This window comes from Uloborus diversus, chromosome 4 (genome assembly GCF_026930045.1).
Source record: "Uloborus diversus isolate 005 chromosome 4, Udiv.v.3.1, whole genome shotgun sequence".
In the NCBI taxonomy this organism is placed as follows: Eukaryota; Metazoa; Arthropoda; class Arachnida; order Araneae; family Uloboridae; genus Uloborus; species Uloborus diversus.
In genome coordinates, this window is record NC_072734.1 from 20,218,875 (window position 1) to 20,237,500 (window position 18,626).

General features: G+C 35.8%; 1 protein-coding gene across 1 annotated transcript in view; it reads right to left on the reverse strand.

Annotated features, from left to right (window-relative positions):
• Positions 1-5,420: 5,420 nt before the first annotated feature.
• The window catches only part of LOC129219928 (MAM and LDL-receptor class A domain-containing protein 1-like), a 126,060-nt gene continuing 112,854 nt past the window's right edge, over positions 5,421-18,626 (reverse strand). Inside the window, 2 exon segments of the mRNA XM_054854245.1 lie at positions 5,421-5,669; positions 16,010-16,834. Of these exon segments, the coding sequence (XP_054710220.1) occupies positions 5,421-5,669; positions 16,010-16,834 (1,074 nt within the window).

Below are 18,626 nucleotides of genomic sequence, written 5' to 3' on the forward strand. Positions count from 1 at the left end.
CTTTAAAACCTGATGTAGCATTTCCCACAGCGTTCCATAAAGTTATAATTCTTCATTTTTCGATAGTTCTCCTTTTTTTACTTTTTCATCTGCCAGAATTAAGGTCTCTTCACGCCACTTCCCCCTGATTACCGTATGCTTCCTTGCTAATTTTCTCGGCATTCAAAAAACAAAAACATTTCTAAACAAAACATCTCTTTATTTACAGTTTTGAAAAGTTTGGCATCTCTTCTCATAATGTGGGAGAGATGCCACATAAGTATGAAGTACCTAAGTATTAACATATATATTGCAAAATGTAGTTGAAAAAAGTTAATAACAAGCTCAATCAATCGTTAAAACTTTTACGGTGTCTTTGTTTTACATGTAACAATCATTGAAACCAAAGCGACTCAAAATTTTCTTGTTGAACTTATGATCCCCAAAAGAAGTAATTATTGTACTCAGATTGCACAGTCAAAAGATTTTTGACTGTGCACCCTTATGACAAAAATAATAATGATAAACTTTAAAACTGTACCTACCAATTTTATACATTATTTATTATCATTAGCGCAACTAGAATTACATTCTTTAGTTTTTTTTTTTTTTTTTAATTTCTTTAACACATCAGTCTTTGCCTAAAGAAAAACTTTGAGTTAACACTTTAGCGGCTGAAATAATATGCAACTTGCTCAATTACTTAGTAGAAATTTGCCAAGATTGATTCTTGCAATAAAACTCAATGATCTGGTTCTAATCTTAATTTATTTCTGTATTGTGCTTGAATTATTGCCTTTGAAAGAAATGCTAGTTCCCTCAAAGCACCTGAATCCAAATGACATGATTTCAAAGTCAAGTAGCCCTTAGAAATTTCTGTTTATCCCACTTCAGACAGCTGTTTCTGAAGATTTAAGTAGATTTCACCTTTTTTTAAATCATGGTTCTAAACTTACATGTTGACAAAATGACTGAATTTTCCTAATTAATAAATAACATGTTGTTCAGAAGAAAATTAGAAAATGCTGTTTTGAGATTGAGTTCTTAGAAGTGCAAATATATATTACTAGTGCTACCCACGCGGCTTTGCCCGTAGTAGAAAATAAAAGGTCATTTGGTTCGCTTGTATATTTACAAATAATGGATGATGAATTTCTCGCCCATTTGCTATGTTCATTTTCTCGCCAATGTTACTGTTCCACGTTATGATAACTTCGTAATTTTCGCTTCCACTTTACGATAATTTGCTGAGTAAAATGTCCTTAAAATTTGAATAGAAGTATTTTCGAATGAAACAAAACAAACTCGAATTTTTGAAAAATCGCTTCGAGGTGCACACCCTTATGCTATAAACTTTGTGCCAAATTTCATGACAATTGGCCGAACAGTATAGGCGCTATGCGCGTCACAGAGATCCAGACATCCAGACAGAGATCAAAATATCCAGGCAGACTTTCAGCTTTATTATTAGTAATGATATTGCTAGTAATTATCACTTTACTCAAAATTTGTAACTCTAAAGGTAAAGTGATAATACGCTAGATTAAAAATTGTATAATATCGTAACGAAATTCTTTTCTCTCGCCCATTCTGAGAGAACTAGTAGCAAAGGCATTTTCTTTAGTCACCTGTTCGACCTGATTACTGCAGTTGATCGAACCATGCATACATTTTTACATATTATGTGTGTTTATGTAGTTTTATGTTCTTGTAGAATTATAACCTCCTCTATCACTCTTTGTGGGGCGCTACTGTTTGGGCAACAGTTGTGTGGTGGGGCGCAGTATATTTTCACATGCTCGTTAAAGCTCTAGGCAGATTTGTTTAGCTGCTTTCCAAACTCTGATTTGCGAAGTGTTACTTTTAAATTTCTAAAACTGGAAAGAAATAAGTACATTTCGGTTGAGAATAAAAATAATGAAAAAAAAGGTTAATAGATGGCGAAATATTGTAAGTAGTAATTGCACACCCGTGTTTCGAGGTTCCTTGTAATGTTGTTTTGTATCAATTTTATGATACTTCGTACATAAATTTATAAACCCTAGAATAGCATTCGTTTTTAAAGAGTGGTATGAAAAAGTGAGAGTTAAAAGTGCAGGAAATTGAAACGAAATCGTAGAGCAGATTCGTCTTTTCCTATTTTTTTGAGGAAGTCAAGCAACCTCAAGTCATTAGCAGATCCCCATTCAATGCAATTGTCGCTAGCACTTGCTAAATAGCTATCGGCAAGAAGAAAGAATCTTCTTCAGGGAGGTCTCACAGTAGGGGTCTTCTTCTACCCATCACCCCTGCATTCCCACAACTCGGCCGGGTACGGCCGGTCTCGGATCTAACCTACAAAGCCGTATAGGGCCGGCCTCGGTCTTAAGGAGTTAATGCCTCAATGACAAAATACTTCCAGGAAGGGGAGATTCCAAGCACCCTCACTTTCTCTTTAATGTCAGCAAATATTGCCTTTTCGGCAGATTTTTTTTATCCTTGGTTGTATTACGCTGCTCGAGTTTGATTTTTTTTTTTTTTTTGTATTAGAAATTTCATCTCATTTTATTTTTCTCGCCCAGTTTGTTTGGCATTTTTCTTTTAATGTCACACTAATTGCCTGCTGTTTTGTTCCTGTTATGTGCTAGCAATGGACAAAAAAATGTATATAATTCAACAAAAGTAATTGAAGAAAACATTTTTTATTCAACTGCTAGCACCCACCATAAATTAAACACAAAACAAAGCAAGCGAGACACAAAATTGAACATTGTATGTACAAATGCTAAACCGGTCTAGGAAGATTGGGCGCCGGCATTTATGATTCAGAAGAGTGTAACTATAAAAAGTCTGCTTTTCAAACACAAATTCCCGAGTATAAATGTCCTCCTTTTTTTGCGGACTTTTCCAAAATATATTTAGCTTGATCTATGTGATTATGAAAGTCTCTGCTTCAAAACTGTTGCATGCTTTTTATCAGATCAATGAAAAAAAGTTAACAAAAAATTATTTAATATGCAGAAGAGGCTATAGAAAATCACCCGCACCCTCTCCCAATTTCTCAACATATAACGGAAGAATGTTTCGGTTTCTAAGCTACATTTTAAAAAAAGGGGGGGATTTTGGGGTCAGCACCTGAACCAGACCCGGATCTACATACCTGCAGACCCCGCAGTTCAGGGGGGAGGGGACACTTCCTTAAAAAGCCCAACGGCCCAAGAAATTGAAAAACAACTATCACGAAGACTTATTAACGTTGCAAATATACACTGCTGGCCTCTGGGGAGAGGCCCAACAGATTTTGTTGCTGGGAGCAAAAATTTATAGATCCAGGACTGATCCAAACCCTGACCGTTCTCCTTACATTACAAAAAATAGCCTAAAATCTGTTTTTGGGACTCTAATTTTCAAAAATTACTCGGAAATTCCAAATTTAGAACATGTTTGAGGGTGATTCCTGAATCCCTCACCTAACGTCTCTAAAGGTAGCCTAAAATTGAGTTTTCAAAACTTCATTCAAATAAAATTTCTGGGGAGTTTGCTCAAAAATTTGGAATGGTCCTTTGCAAAATGATCGGCTAGATCCGCTACTGTCGGAATTAGGCTTGGATCTACGTACCCACAGACCCCGCGTGACCCTCGGCCCTTAGTGACATAGCAATCCAGTAGACATCAATCCCCGAGTGTCAAAGTACCCGTCACCGAATTTTTCAATCCAGTAGACATCACTCCCCGAGAGTCCCTTGTTCCTGTCACCGAAGTAACTTGCCCATGTATGGGACCCCCGGGGAATCCAGTAGACAGCAAACCGTGCTGATTTTTTGTAAGGGGGCCCAAAATGTATAGTTCCGCGCCTGCTTAAAGAGTCCCTATACAGGGACTATAGAGATGCTCGGAGTTTCGATTCTCCTATGTCCGTAAATTACTGCATGTATTTTTGGGCTTATAAACTCTTTTTTCTATAGAAACTTAATTTGAATTTTGATATTTTGAATTCAAATTTTGTTTTTCGCAATCATAAATTGAGATAGAACTCGTTGGGTTTTTTTGCTTTTACAAATGGCTCTCCTAATTTGAGTTCAAGGTGTCAAAATTCAAATTAGTGCCAGGGGATGGATGCTTTTAGGGCTAGATGCTGTTTTTGTCTTAAGTGTGTATGTGTGTGTGCAGTGGCGTAGCAATGATTCTGTTTCGAGAGGAGCCCAAATGCTTTCACTAAAGAGACGATCATTTTAACTGTTCTTCATTAAATGTGTAGGAAAATTCCATGAAAATTATACTTTTACGATTTTGTTACAAAAGAACGATTACGAAATAGAAAAAAAAAAGTTTTTGAAATGAAATGAAATTAAAAAAAAAAGTTGCTGAACATCATTTCCACATGGAAAAGCATTTTACATCATCAGTAACGAACATTCAGAACCCCCCCCCCCACCTCCCTTGACCACTGTGTGTGTGCGTGCGTATAGGCGGCTGGTGCTCCAAAAAAGGGGGAGGGGCAAAAGAAATGTAGGGGTTAGGAAGCGTGGCCCCCTGAAGTTGTTTTTTTTTTTTTTTTTTTTGCAAAATAGGACTATATTACTGCCTTTTAATATTACGGATTTAATAATTTCTAAAAATTTGGACTACGACATCGAAAATCGATACGGATAGCCACCGCAGAACATCCCCTTCCAATTTTAAAGTTCCCTTCTTACGAAAAAAGATGAGAAAAGTTCATTTATTTAGAAAATTTTAGTTTTTACTGTAGGAAATAAATTAATCCCCCTAATAGAAAAACATTTTTCAATTCATCATTAATTGTAAACTCTGAAAAGTGAGGGGACAACCTTTCAGATTACTGCTTACACGTGTTTCGGAGTTACAAAAATGAACGCATTTTTCAATGCAAAAGAACTTATGAATGGAAAGACCTCGACTGATGTTCCTTGTAACGCTGAAACACGTGCCTGCAGTAATCTGCAAATTTGTGCAGTTAAACGTTGCTATATTTTACTTTTCAAGCAAAGAGTACAATTGAACTCTCTTAATACGATCACGTTTAAAACTGTTCATCTTCCATCGTGGATTACTACATTTTGTGATTGTCGATTATCATCTTCCTTTTTCAATATTTTCCAAAAGCATTCATTTGTAAGAAATAAGTGATTTTTTTTTCTGAATGTACTAATGATTAGATTACAATATGTGTAATTGTAGTAAATTTTTAAATATAGGTAAGCATTTCTTCGTTTTCAGAGCATCAATCATTCACGGTTGTTACAAATAACGGCTAATACGAACACATTTCTGGATTTTTGACATTTCGTATTAACCGAGTTCAAATATATTCATTCAACTCCTATATTTGGTATGTTTTAAAAAAAAGTAGTTAAATGATCAGACATCAGACGTTTCCAGTATTTTAATGATCAAGACTCTTACAAATAATTCATGAATTTTCGAAATATTTCCTCGTAATTCTATCCTTTGCCAACCGCTGCTGGGGGTCTAGCGTGGCAGGTCCCATCATAGAAACTGAGGTCATCGACGGCAAACCCACCGTCAGAAGAATGTCCTTCAAATTGAAGCAAAAAATCACCGCGAGACTCGACACTGACTTGGGCATAACTCCATTCGGTACGACTTGCGTTTGCAAAATTACGTGCCTCCAATCGCCAGATCACCGTTCGTTTCGGTAGCTCAGGGTCACTCAGATCTAAAAGAACTACCTAGAAAAAACAGGAAAGGATATTGAGCATCATATTGTGTGTCATGTGTCGAATTTTTATCTGGTAAAAATACACGGGATTTCTTGATTATGAGAAGTGAGCTGCTGAGGTAAGTTGCTTAATATGGGTAAGATAACGGTACCAGTAACAGACATGCTTAAGACATCACTCTCAGGTTAACTCAATTTTCTGAGCCTTTTAATGTATTTAGACTTTTAAAAGTCCTTTTTTCTCATGTAACTACATCTCATCTAATGTTGGCTGTTTCTGGATCCTCTGAAAGAGTTAATTCTATTTTTATTTGCTCAATTTCGAAAAAAAGTTCGACCCCCCAGTAAGAGACACCAACAAATGCGATGACACCCAGCAACAGATAGGATAAGGAAAGGATGAGTAATGGACAGAATTCCCCTTTTCTATTCAAAATGTGCAAAAGTTCTTTATTTTGAGATCTAAAACCTTATTAAATTCAAATGAATATGAAACACTGGCAGACCTTGTGGTGGCTGTTCATAACTTTCCACCACTGCCTTGTAAATACCAACTGGCTCATAAAATTCACTCTAAAAACAACAGATGGTTGCACCATATTCATGGGTTGCAGTTTTACCCGTCTAAAATTCTTATTATTTAAATCCAAACTTACGACTGTCTGTTACTGGTGCTGTTACCTTATAAGATGATATAAATGTCAACACACACACACACACACAATTTAAGTTTTAGTAGCCATTTAACGCAGATGCACAGATGCGCCGATGCAGATGTGCAAAACCTGCAGCATACTTATTGTGGATGAATCATACTTTCATGAGAATTGATACAATGTAAGGATCTGAGGTTTTGAGAACCCTCATTTTAACATAGAAACTGAGAGCAGTTCAGAAATAAACTTGCTGCTAGGTCAACTTCATAACTGTTTCGTACATGCGACAGTAACATCGACTGTTTATCTAGACATATTACAGGCATTTGCACATACAAGGGTGGAAGAACTACAACCTGCACTGTTAAAAATTTATGAAAATTTTACGGTAAATATTACTGTAAAATAGAATGTTTACACTACAGAAAATTTTATATGAAAATTTTACCGGAAAAAGTAAGCGATTACAGTGCTAATAGGCACACCACGTCACTTATGGATCGACACGTGCAATTCTCCCTCCCCATTATCACGTCAAGCACCAACTGGTGTAGGGGCTCGAGAACCGGTCTGCGAATGGAAGGATCCCAGACTCGGACCCCGGGTACTTGGATCTTGTCCTTTTTTCGTTGCCCAACTAGCCACAGCATTCTGTTTTTTTCTTACCGTAGATTTTACAGTAAAATATGATGTTGCGATAAAAGATACTGTCATCATGGACGGCAGTACTTTTTACCGCGACATTTTACTGTAAAATATGATTTTACGGTAAAAAGTACTGGCAGCACGGATGGCAGTACTTTTTACCGTCAAATTTCAGGATATTTTTAACAGCATGAAATTACCTTCCAGTGTGACATGGAACTTCTCTTCACTGAGCCTTGATCGTTAAAAACGCGTTGGACAACACATTTCCTGGTCACTTGATTGGCAAAGGAAGACCCATTTACTGGGTTGCGAGGTCTCCAGAATGGAGATTTAAAGAAATTTCTATTTCGAATCTCAGCAGAAATTGCACTAGCTAATGAGGATACGCTACGTTGAACACGGAACGGACTAGCATATCTCTTAGACCTTGCTACAGGTTGCGCATATTGAACTCTTTTTTTAAACGGTTCTAAAAACTTTAGGTATGCGCGAACATTGAGTCCGAAACCTATTCTCATTTCTGAAATATACGAGATCAAACTTGAAATTAACGGCCGGATGTAGTCTAATGGATAATGTTAATTTTGAAACTAATTGACCCTCTTTGGTTAACGTATTTGAATTTAACCAGAGACATTATGGAGAAAGATGAATTACACGAAATTGGAGCTACCGGGAAAAAACAGTTATGTAGCTGTAATAAGAGGGTCCATAAACTCGTTTAATCACTATCCAACTATTAACTCGCATTGGAAAAAAATGAGTGACTCCCACCATTCGACTGGTGCCCTAAAGTACATAAAGGTTGGACACCCCTGCTCTAGTACTTCTTGTATATGACCTGCATCAAAAAATTTTATTAATTTAAAGAGTTCTTATCGCAAAAAAATAATTTTTAAAAAATGTAATTTATTTTTTACATTATTGTGCATGCTAATTTTCCCAACATCTCTTTTCATTTTCACCTATGCTTTGTACGTTTTAGATTAGCGTTCCTTAACTGTTTTTTAGACCCACGGATCAAAAGAATTTGTAAAATGAATTTTGAAAAAATCTTGTTTTTTAGATTTTATTATTTAAAAAATATTATTAGCTGTTACGTGACTGTTACATACGTTTATAGAAAGATTTATGTTTTGATTTACTTGCAATAATAACGAAATGTAAGGATAAGTAATCATTTAATTATTTTATGAAAATTCATAAACCTGTTTGAGGAAAATCACAAAAAAGTATGCAAAATAATTTCGAAATAACATTAAAAGCATCGTATCAAATGTTAAGATTTTCATGTTTTTGAATAAGGAGGATTTTTTTACGCGAGCAGATCTCCAACGCCCGGTCATATTCTTTCACAGATCACTGCCGGTCGGCTGTACTAGTGGTTAAGAATCCCTGGGCGAGTTTACCATTTCATAGGATGACTAGCAGTACCCGAACTGCGATGTCCGTGCTAAAAATTTAATGGAAGTCCGTTGAATTTAAAAAATTGACGCCTCCTCCCCCTCTGATGAGAAATGATCATTTTTCTTTGTATAAAATGCGAACACACCTTTTCAAAAAAAAAAAAACCTTTAAAGTTTCTTTGGAATTTAAAACTTTTCGTCAAATCATTAAATTAGATTTACAGTTGCTGTAAAACTCTATTTAGCGAGTGAAGCAGTTCTTACTGCAATTCAAAATATTTCGCCAAATAAACAAAAAGAGACATCAAATTATTTCTTTCAAATGTAAAAATAATTCCGCAACTCTATTATTTATCGCCAAACTCGCCCAGCAACCACGCTATCATAATCCCTCCGGCTAACGAAAAAAAAAAAAAAAAACATCCCGTGGAACATTCAAAAATCATCGTGTCGAAGAAAATGTCGTACAGGTGTTTTAAAACAATAATCCTAGACTGAACTGCTCAGCGCCTAACGACCACGCTACCGGAACCCAGCCTTTTTGCGAGTGAAGCGGATGCTTTTTCTTTGGCAATAATAAATGTTTCGCCAAACAAACAAAAAAGTATAAACTCACATAGCTTTCAAATCACATAGCTTAACAGTACTCACAAAGCTTAACAGTAGCTTTCAAATCTTTATACATTAAGAGCTGCGCTGCCCGGCATACATTGTTAATAAAAATTCTTCAAGTGACATATATTAAACAATCAAGCTTAAATAAAAGAAAAAAAAAAGAAAAACATCGTGCAAAATTACCCTTCCAAACAATGACGACAGATATTGAAATACTTTTAAGAAATTAAAATGCGAAAGATGGATTTTAAAAGCGTAACCATGGAAACACGAAATAAAATAAGTTTAAGAAATTAAATGCAAAATAAGGAAAGAAACAATGGATTCAAAAAGCGTAACCGTGGAAACGCGAAAATAAAATGGTTGACAACCTGAATCAAAATGACATTTTTCGCACTTGATTTAAAACTTTACTTGTAATTTTTTTTCCTTTGAAGATAGAAGCTAAGTTTTTCGAACAAAGGTCGAGAGGTATCTGGAGTAAAAAATGTCGCTTTTTCCAATGGTGTCAAAAAGAAAACTGTGGGACAATTCCTTCACTTTTTATTGATAGATTTAATGAAGAAAGTAGTGCCTAAATTTCAGCTAAGCCAAAAAAAGTTCGAGCTAAAAAAGGCAAATTACTCCCGCCGTAATTAAGTTAGAACATTGAAACAAATTGTTTAGAATGCGGAAAATTCTACACTTTTCAGCGATGTATAGTATTAATATGTGCAAGTAATTTTTCACTCCCATATTCGGGAATTTATGTGAAATTCGGGCCTAAATTGGAATAAAAAAAAGAATTATTTATCGGATTTTTTCGAATTATAACCTATATCAGTCAGTAAGAAAGCACCTTTCATATAGTGAAGGAATTTTTCAAACAGGTGCAGTGGTTCCGAAGATTACCTCGAACATATAAACACACAAAAATCATCGCTCTCTCTTTATAATAATAGTATAGATTTATTCTCGCGTACTTGAAAGCTCTTCATAGATTGTATGATTTGTTCCTTCAATCATACTCAAAGGATAAAAATCGTCCTCAGATATTAAGTGTTAAAAACTAACTACCCATCTAGAACTAACGGGAAATCCCGTTGCGAATCCCGCCCGCTGAAAATGCATAAAACAATCAAAAGGATATCGTTTAAAAAATGATAAAAGTAAAAACAGTTTCCTGGATTAGCGAAAATCCCTCTCCCGTCCTGATGTAAAATAAACATTCTTCAACTAAAAGACTAAATGCTCTATAAAAACCAAAAACAATTCTTTGTATTTTAAATTATTTCGCCAAATAAAACAAAATTACAATAAACTACATTAACAGTAGCTTTAAAATGTAAAAAAATATTCACGTAACTTTATTGTTTATGGCCAAAGTCGCCAAGCCACCACGTTACTGTAATTCAATCGATCATAAAACGAAGTGAATTTCCGACCGATTAGCGGTCCGATCGTTTGAACGAAAACTTTTAAATCCCGCTCTCTCGCTGAGCATTTGTCTCACTTGCTATCTTTCCTTGCGTACTTGGGTGATTTTTATATATTGCTTAATTTGTTCTTTCCACTAAAGATAAAAATCTTCCACTGCACTGATCTTTTGTGTACAGAGCTACCCCGTTGGACTAAAATAAAATTTGTTTCGTCTTTTAAATTCCCCTATCTTTTCCCTTAATTATGCACTGATTAGATTTATAATCCTTGAAGTGTACTTACCATTGGTGCCGAAACTCAGCTGGATTTGAGGAGAGAAACAAATGTTGCTTAAGAAAACCTAAAGCACCGATCCGGCCACATGATTCAACTACGACGAAAGAAAACACGTTTACCCGATTTCTTCTAGTACTTTAGTTTAAAATATATCACGGGATTTAAAATCGTTGCTTTCAAGAGAAACGAAGGCTTCACTCTCTCTCTCTCTCTACGTTTTATCTGTTCTCAATTGACATATATCACAGTAGGAAATTTCAGTACAAAAAGCAGAGCTAGCTTTCTTATTGTCCTTTGGCAACTTGTTAAATATTTATTTCAGTTCTCGCTCAACAATAGGTTAAAATAAATATTAATCATTTAGGAGATATAACCATCCAATGTTTAAATTAATGAATTAACAAAAACGTTTCCGATTCGGTCCATCGCGCTTCGAAACCATGCTCGCCACAACGTAATTACACACAAAACATTTGATCAAAATCGGTCCAGCCGTTTAAAAGCCTTATGGTGACAAACGTCCGCGCAGAAGATTTTTATATATTAAAATTAAGATAAACCTTGAATATGGTTAATACTTTTTTTTTTTGCAAATGCAACCTTTTTGCAATAAACATATAAACATCTAGTACAACTTTTTGAATTACTGGTAAGATTTTTGCAATTTTATTCGACCTCTAGAATACCGTAAATGTAGTTTTCTTACAAAGTCACCCATCTTGCAGTAAAAATAAACATCTAGTAACTCAATTTTTCGAATTACTGATCAGCTTTTTGCAATTGTATTCTGAATCAGGAATACTGTAAATGCAGTTTTCTCAAAAGGTCGCCCATCTTACAGTAAAAATACATACATATTTAGAAGCAAAAATTTTCGAACTACTGTTTAGCTTTTTCTAATTTTATACAAAGAGGAATCTGGGATACTGTAAATGTAATTTTCTTACAAAGTTACCCTTGCAGAAAAAATACAAAAACAAAAACAAAAACAAAACAACTTTTTAAATAATTACTGATAATTATTTGGAACTTTTATACGACAGCGAATCTAAAATACTGTAAATATAGTTTTCTTACAAAGTCACCCATCTTGCAGTAAATATAAACATCTAGTAGTGCCACTTTTATGAATAATGACAGGCTTTTTGCAATGGATATCATCTGTCTGCCTTTTTATACGACGATGCACCTAGCATACTATAAATGTAGCTTTCTTACAAGGGCACTCATTTTGCAGTCGAAACAAATATTTAGTAGTGCAACTTTTATGAATACTGATAAGCCTTTTGCAATGGATATCGTCTGTCTGCCATTTTATATTACGATCTAAATAGAATACTGTAAGTGTAGCTTTCTTACGAGGGCACTCTTCTTGCAGTAAAAACAAACATCTAGTAGAGCAACTTTAGAATAACTGATAAGATTTTTGCGACGGGCATCGTCTAGTTGATCCTACTCAATTAGACGATCAGTTTACTTTAATTTTTAATTACTTTTTGATTACTTTAAACTAAACACCGTTCCGTTCACGCTCCAAGAGCCTGTACAGTCGACTCCCGCTACAACGCGACCCGACATACGCGAAATGGCTATAATACGATTTTTTCAACAGTAAAGATTTTTTTTTGACCTAACGTGAATTCCTCGCCCGCAACACGAAAATTTTCGAAAGGAATCGCGGTGTGTAAGTATCGGCTTTTTTATTGGCTACTAGAAACTTTTTTTCCCCCCCGTGAATGGACCTTCATCCCTTTAGCATCACTGAGAGCGGAAGTTACTAGTACCGTACCAGTCTGAACACCGCTTATACAAATAAATACTCCTCATTTCCCTTTTATTTCTTTCATTCTAATTGTAAAAGTTACTGAAATATAATGACACCTAAGAGAGCTGATTTATCTAAAGTTTGTGAAGATAGAAAGAAAGAGAGAAAGTTTCTGACAATTAAAGAAAAGCTAAAGATTACGTGCTTGAACATCCATAAAATGCCTCGAAGGTAGCCCGACAATTAGGTATGAGTGAATCTTCTGTATGTACAATTGAAAGTTAGGAAAAGGAAATCCGTAAAAGTTCATCGAGTAGAATCTAAGCAAAATGCAAAAATTATGAAAATGGAAGCTGCTCTTGTATTGAGAATTTAAGAAACCAGGAAGAGGGATAGATGGAAACGTTATAAAAGAACTAGTGAAGCAACTGTATTGCGTATTTAACAATATATAAGAATAACGGTTTGATCACGCAGCATAAATCATCATCATCTTCACTTTTTTAAGATACAAATATCATTATTCAATCTACTGTACAGTACAACTATAGTGTATTTGTTTTTCTTACTACATACTGAACGTACCATACTAGTTTATTTTTTATCTTTCTTTCCCATTAATCATTGATTTTTTGCATCGTAGCAATATTTTATGTTGAATAAAACGGTTTTTTTTTAAAAACAAATAAAAATTCGGTTTTTTATGTAAGAAACAGTAATGTATAGTTAAGAAATGGTTTTTAACAGTTTGAGGAGGTGTTTACAAGTGTCTAAAATAATCGAGTATGTTTATAAAAGTTTTTATACAAACCCTTTTCCACAACGCGAAATTTCGACTTACGCGAGGGGTCCTTGAACGCATCCCTCAGGGAGATACAGTCGAGAATCGACTGTATCTCCCCGTTGAAGGTGCAATGTCAACATCAGCTGCCACCATGGGACTTAAACAGATCAAAACTAGTTAATCGAGGATTCATAAGTCATAACAGTCATTCGATGTAAATTTTTGTTCACGAGCCGAAGTTGATCTTTTTCTGTCGCATTTTCCAATACGGTCGGTCCCAGCCTTTCCTATTGTCCTGAACCGCTGCCATATCCTAACGACACTTGCTTTACTCACTCCACATATTTTCCCTATTTCTTCTAACGTTTTAGAAGTGTTTTTTCTAAATGCAATCACTTTAGCACGTGTTTGAGGGCTGATATCCATGACCCTAATTACTCCCACAACAAGCGAGTAACTAACACTGCCAACTTCTAGCTGCTTAGAGGAAGAATTTGTATGCCTGCTTATCTGATGCGTACAAACAGCTACTAGTTTGACAATAACTGTCATTTGAACTCTGAGCTGAATTTGTGTGCTTATTCGTTCGCTTACGTGCGATAAAGCAAAATAAATAAATAAATAAATAAATAAAAATAATAATAATAATAATAATAATTACAGTAACATTTCCCAATTAATTGCCACAATACTGTATTATTTTTCATAGGTGGGGCATTCCACGGTATTTTTGACATTATGTAGAGTCCGTAACGTGACCTTTTTTTGCCATAACTTTTTAATTTACCGTTTGATTTGCAAATTATTTTAATTTGAGCTGATGTGTTGGTAGGAAAAGATCAAAATAAAATAATATGCTAATCAAACAGTAAATTAAAAAAATATGGCAAAAAAGGTCACGTTACGGACTCTACATAAATGTCAAAAATACCTTGGAATGCCCCAGGTACAATTTTTAAAGCGAACAGATAAAAATGAGCCGGTTCAACTTTTTCGCTGACCGATGCTAGACTACTGAATCAGTGGTTGAAGAGCCCTGTGGTAGGTAGTCTATGTCTTTGTTCTGAAATAAGTAACTGTAAATATAATTGGCAAGATAAGGGGAAAAAGTTAGTGCATTCATTTTCGCTCGAAAACATTAGTGTGAATTATTCATCAGAAATTCAAACTGTGTCCTTAATCGTTTTAGGCATACTTCACTCGTATTACTTTTTTAGAGATTAACTATGTGATTTGTATCTAATTTAATCCTGATCTGCTATGCCAGCAAAATCCCTAATAACACAACATGTTACGGCAAAGTTACATAACATCACACTGATCACATGTGCAAGATAAAAGAACTGTGACATCTCACTAGATTCCCACGGTGAGACATTTGTAACATGTAATGCGTGAATTTACTGAGATCAGGCGCGAATCAATAGAGGGGGTTGTCAAGGGGTCATGATCCCTTTTCAAATGACCAAAAATAGCGTAAAGCTGCGTGTTGGGGACTTATATTTTGAAAATTCGCAACAGACTTAAAACCTCCTTCCGGAGATGACACTTTCCAAAATCAGAAGTTGAATCCTCCCTTCACTGAGACGTCGTCGCAACAAGTATTTAAAGACCTGTCACTTCGCAGTGTTGTGAAAACGTCACCGTAACGTCACATAGTGACGTCGCCACGGACTGACATTTGTAAATTTATGTTGCCTGTTAACGCCTGAACGATGACTGTGGCAGACAAGCGACAGGGACTTGACGTCTCCATTGCATTACCCCAACAGCAGAATTTCATTCAGCAGTCTGCGACACAAGTAAAAAAAACCCACAATAATAGCCTGCAGATTGAACTGGCATTAAAGAAATTTTAAAATCTAAATGATCATCGAAACATGCTTACAAATACGATGCTAAACTTAAAAAATACAAGTAAGGTTAGTGATTGGCACTCGACTAGTAGTGAGCAGGCTTGTCTTGTATTGTCAATATCAAGTTCGTAACTGATGCTCCAAGAACACGATCAGTAGATTCTCAAAATAGCATCTTTCAAGAATACCATCGTCACATTTTTTTTTTCCAACATAAGTTTTTATCTACAGTGTGATTTATAATGTTAATGCTTCTCAGTCATCAGCAGGGAATTTCCTTTGCATTAAAGTTTTTGAAAGATTTCTTTAAAAGGACTTGATAATGTTGTTTCTTTTTTAAAAACCAGATCACAAATTTATCGTTACGTACAGTAGAACTTCGTATATCCGGTCCCCGTTTATCCGAATCTCCAATTTATTGGATCAAATTTGTAGAGTTAAAAATTATATTAACTTAAACAACCGTTTTAAGTTATAGTAGCAAGAACGGAACTATAAATAAGTCAAATATTCGTTCTTTATTTTGATTAAATGTACAGCTCCTTCATAAATAGTGCAATAAATTATACTAATCTTCTAAACAACATGGCGCATTTGGTGTGCTTGTCCAACACCAACGCATCTGAACTGCAAGTGACAAAGTGCTTGTTACAAAACATCGTTTTTTGCTGTAATAAAAGATAAGTCTGCTTATTTACGAATGTGTTTTACTTTTTATCCATATTATCCGCATTTCTGTTTATCTGGATTGACTTTGGTCCCAGTAAGTCCGTATAAACGAGGTTGTACTGTACGTACTCTTAGCTTTTTTTCTATCTTTTTCTTGATCATTAGACACAGAAAAGCAATTAACTGCGAGAGAATAAAAATAACTATTACCTATGTTACTTATAAAATGTTTGATATTTGCATAGGGTTTACTTACTTCCAGGGCTGTTGCTTCACTTCTTCCAAATGCAACGAACCAGAATCCTAAGCAACGAACACCACCGGTACTTAGCTCAAGCAGTGGACTTCTGAGAATAGGCCTCAATGGCTCATGAGCATGAAATACATCAAAGAACACATAACCTGTCGGAGAATGAAAAGTGTGGTCGGACAGACCAGCTGGCTTGTTATCAGACTTAGCAAGCTTCCATCTGCTAATCGGATTCTCTTTTGGTTCAGTGGTGGTGGACGACGGATCATCTTCTTTAGGATCTGGCAGCGCGATCCATCCGCAAGTCCCTTCTTCGAAGAAGCATTCTCCAGACACAGCAGCAGCTCCAAGAGGCTCCGTGGTGCAGTCGCCATCGAAGAAAACCACATCGTCCAGAGCTATGGTACCACTCCTTCCTTCACCCCAGGTGCCTTCGAAAACCACCTCGAAGTCGCTGTCGCTCTGGGCGCGAATCGGTGCCCGGGCTGGGAACCAGCGCTCGCCCTGGTGGTTGTGCAATCTCCACACGGGGATAAGAGGTTTGCCTGGAAGCATGAGCCTCACAAAGACTCTCAGGCTACCCAGGCTGAGTCCCTGAGGATCGATGAGCCTTTCTTGCATCCAGTAGTGGAAGGACACGCAGCGCGGGACAGCCGAAGGTCGGAAACGAGAGCTGACGAGCCATGCTTTGCTGCCACTTTGCGGCTTGGGTGCACGAGCCGAGAGCAGATTCATGAAATAGCCTTTGCTATCGCCACGGGTGTGGTCACTGGGGGGACCACTAGGGTCATAGGAATATTGTCGAGCCCAGTCGATATCGTCCAAGTTGTCCTGGAAATTTTAAATAAAACTGGATTACTAATATAAGTAACAAACAATGACAATTCTGCACCTCAGAGTTAGACTAGCGTAAGTCCAAAAATTTTGATTTTTCATTTATTAGTGCATTGCATTTAAAATCCTCATCGAGCCATACGAACGTACGTAATCCTAAAAATTAAAAAAAAAAAAACATTGTACTTGTTTACCAATGTTTAAAAAGCGCACGTTCATCCCTTGCATTCACCAGAAAAACGTTTTCCATCTCTCCTATAAAGAAGCGATTATGCGACTTACGTTGTTCTGGCTCAGAGGTACAGAATTATCTTATTCTTTTATTTTATTTTACAGTTATCGTCGTTGTTATTTTTAAATTTTTGGTTTTGTTTTACTTATTTGTTTATTTATTTTACTGGAAAGTAAGAAAAATGCCGGGAAAAGTGGATAGTAGGGTGGGCTGAAAAAAATCGAAATTCGGCAGAGCATTTAGCCTTAGTGCGGAAAATTTGTGACTCCCTTGCACTAATTACTGTTCAAAATTTCGTGACTCTGAGTTAATATCTTCCGCTCTGGCAAGAGACTTGAATTTTCGAGATTTTTAGAAAAACATCAAATAAAGAGAAAATTTACAAAATATTTTCAAGTCCACTGAACTTTAAGCCTTAGTGCGGCAATTTTTTAACCTCCTAACATAACACTACAGAGTAAAATTTCAAGCCTGTCAGTTCATTTTTACTGCTCTGGCAAATGGCCTGAATTTTGAGAATTTTGCATTAAATTCCTTAAATACGAATGACACATTTCAAAGTACCTACATACCTAATACATTGCAATACTTTGATTTTTTAATCACATCAACGGCATAAGACCACCCCTTGTACCAGGTGCTTCCTTTAAGTGGTTAGGGCGAGGGAGGTCAATGGTCCCCCCTACTTTAACAAAACTAACGTTTTTACATATAAGTGGGCGTGTTTTTGTAGTTTTTGATTAAATTTCATTGAGTTTACGCTATTTATCCGGCCCTCTGGAAAAAAATCGAAATAACGAGCCTCTCTGAAGATCTGTTACTGAAGTAGGACCTATTTCGTTATTTATACAGAGAAAATGATAAGGAAGTCTTTTTTTAGATGTGCTAATGATGCATATTTCAAAATATTTTCAATTCACTAGATTAAAAGCTAGAATCATTTGCCAGTTGGAGCAAAAGCTTCACAGACTCTTCCACTGTTTTTTTCCTCCTTTTACATCTTTACGAACTCTCATTGTGGCATCTCTTCCAGTTTGTTGATGGTTCAACATCAGACTCCGAATCTTACTCCAGTAAAATTAGAAAAAGGCTGTGCGACTCTGAAAAGCATCCCATAGTTTCTTTTAAGCCATCATATTGCAAGTTGACCCGCCGACAACAATATTTATGATGAATATTACATGCCGTAAAATAAGGCGCATGCTCTCCTTATCGTACTAACCGCGATATGGGTGCGCTTTGTGTCTCACTGTCTGAAAACAGCTAATAGAACATTGAGATTGTACACTTCAATTATATATATATAAAAAAAAACCAACTGAGTTTCAAATCTAGGTCAAGTTTATTAGTGTATATATACTACATCCTGGTTTAAAATAAAAACCAACTATTCTATTAGAGACGGAGCAAAGCATACGTGGGAATTCCTTCATGCATCAAGATACTTACCGAAAATGTATCAATATATAATTGATTCCGTCAATTGCTCGAATAAGGTACATTTTGTAGTTTTAATAATGCGTGTTAACAAACTTTATAAGTGATTTTATAATTTTC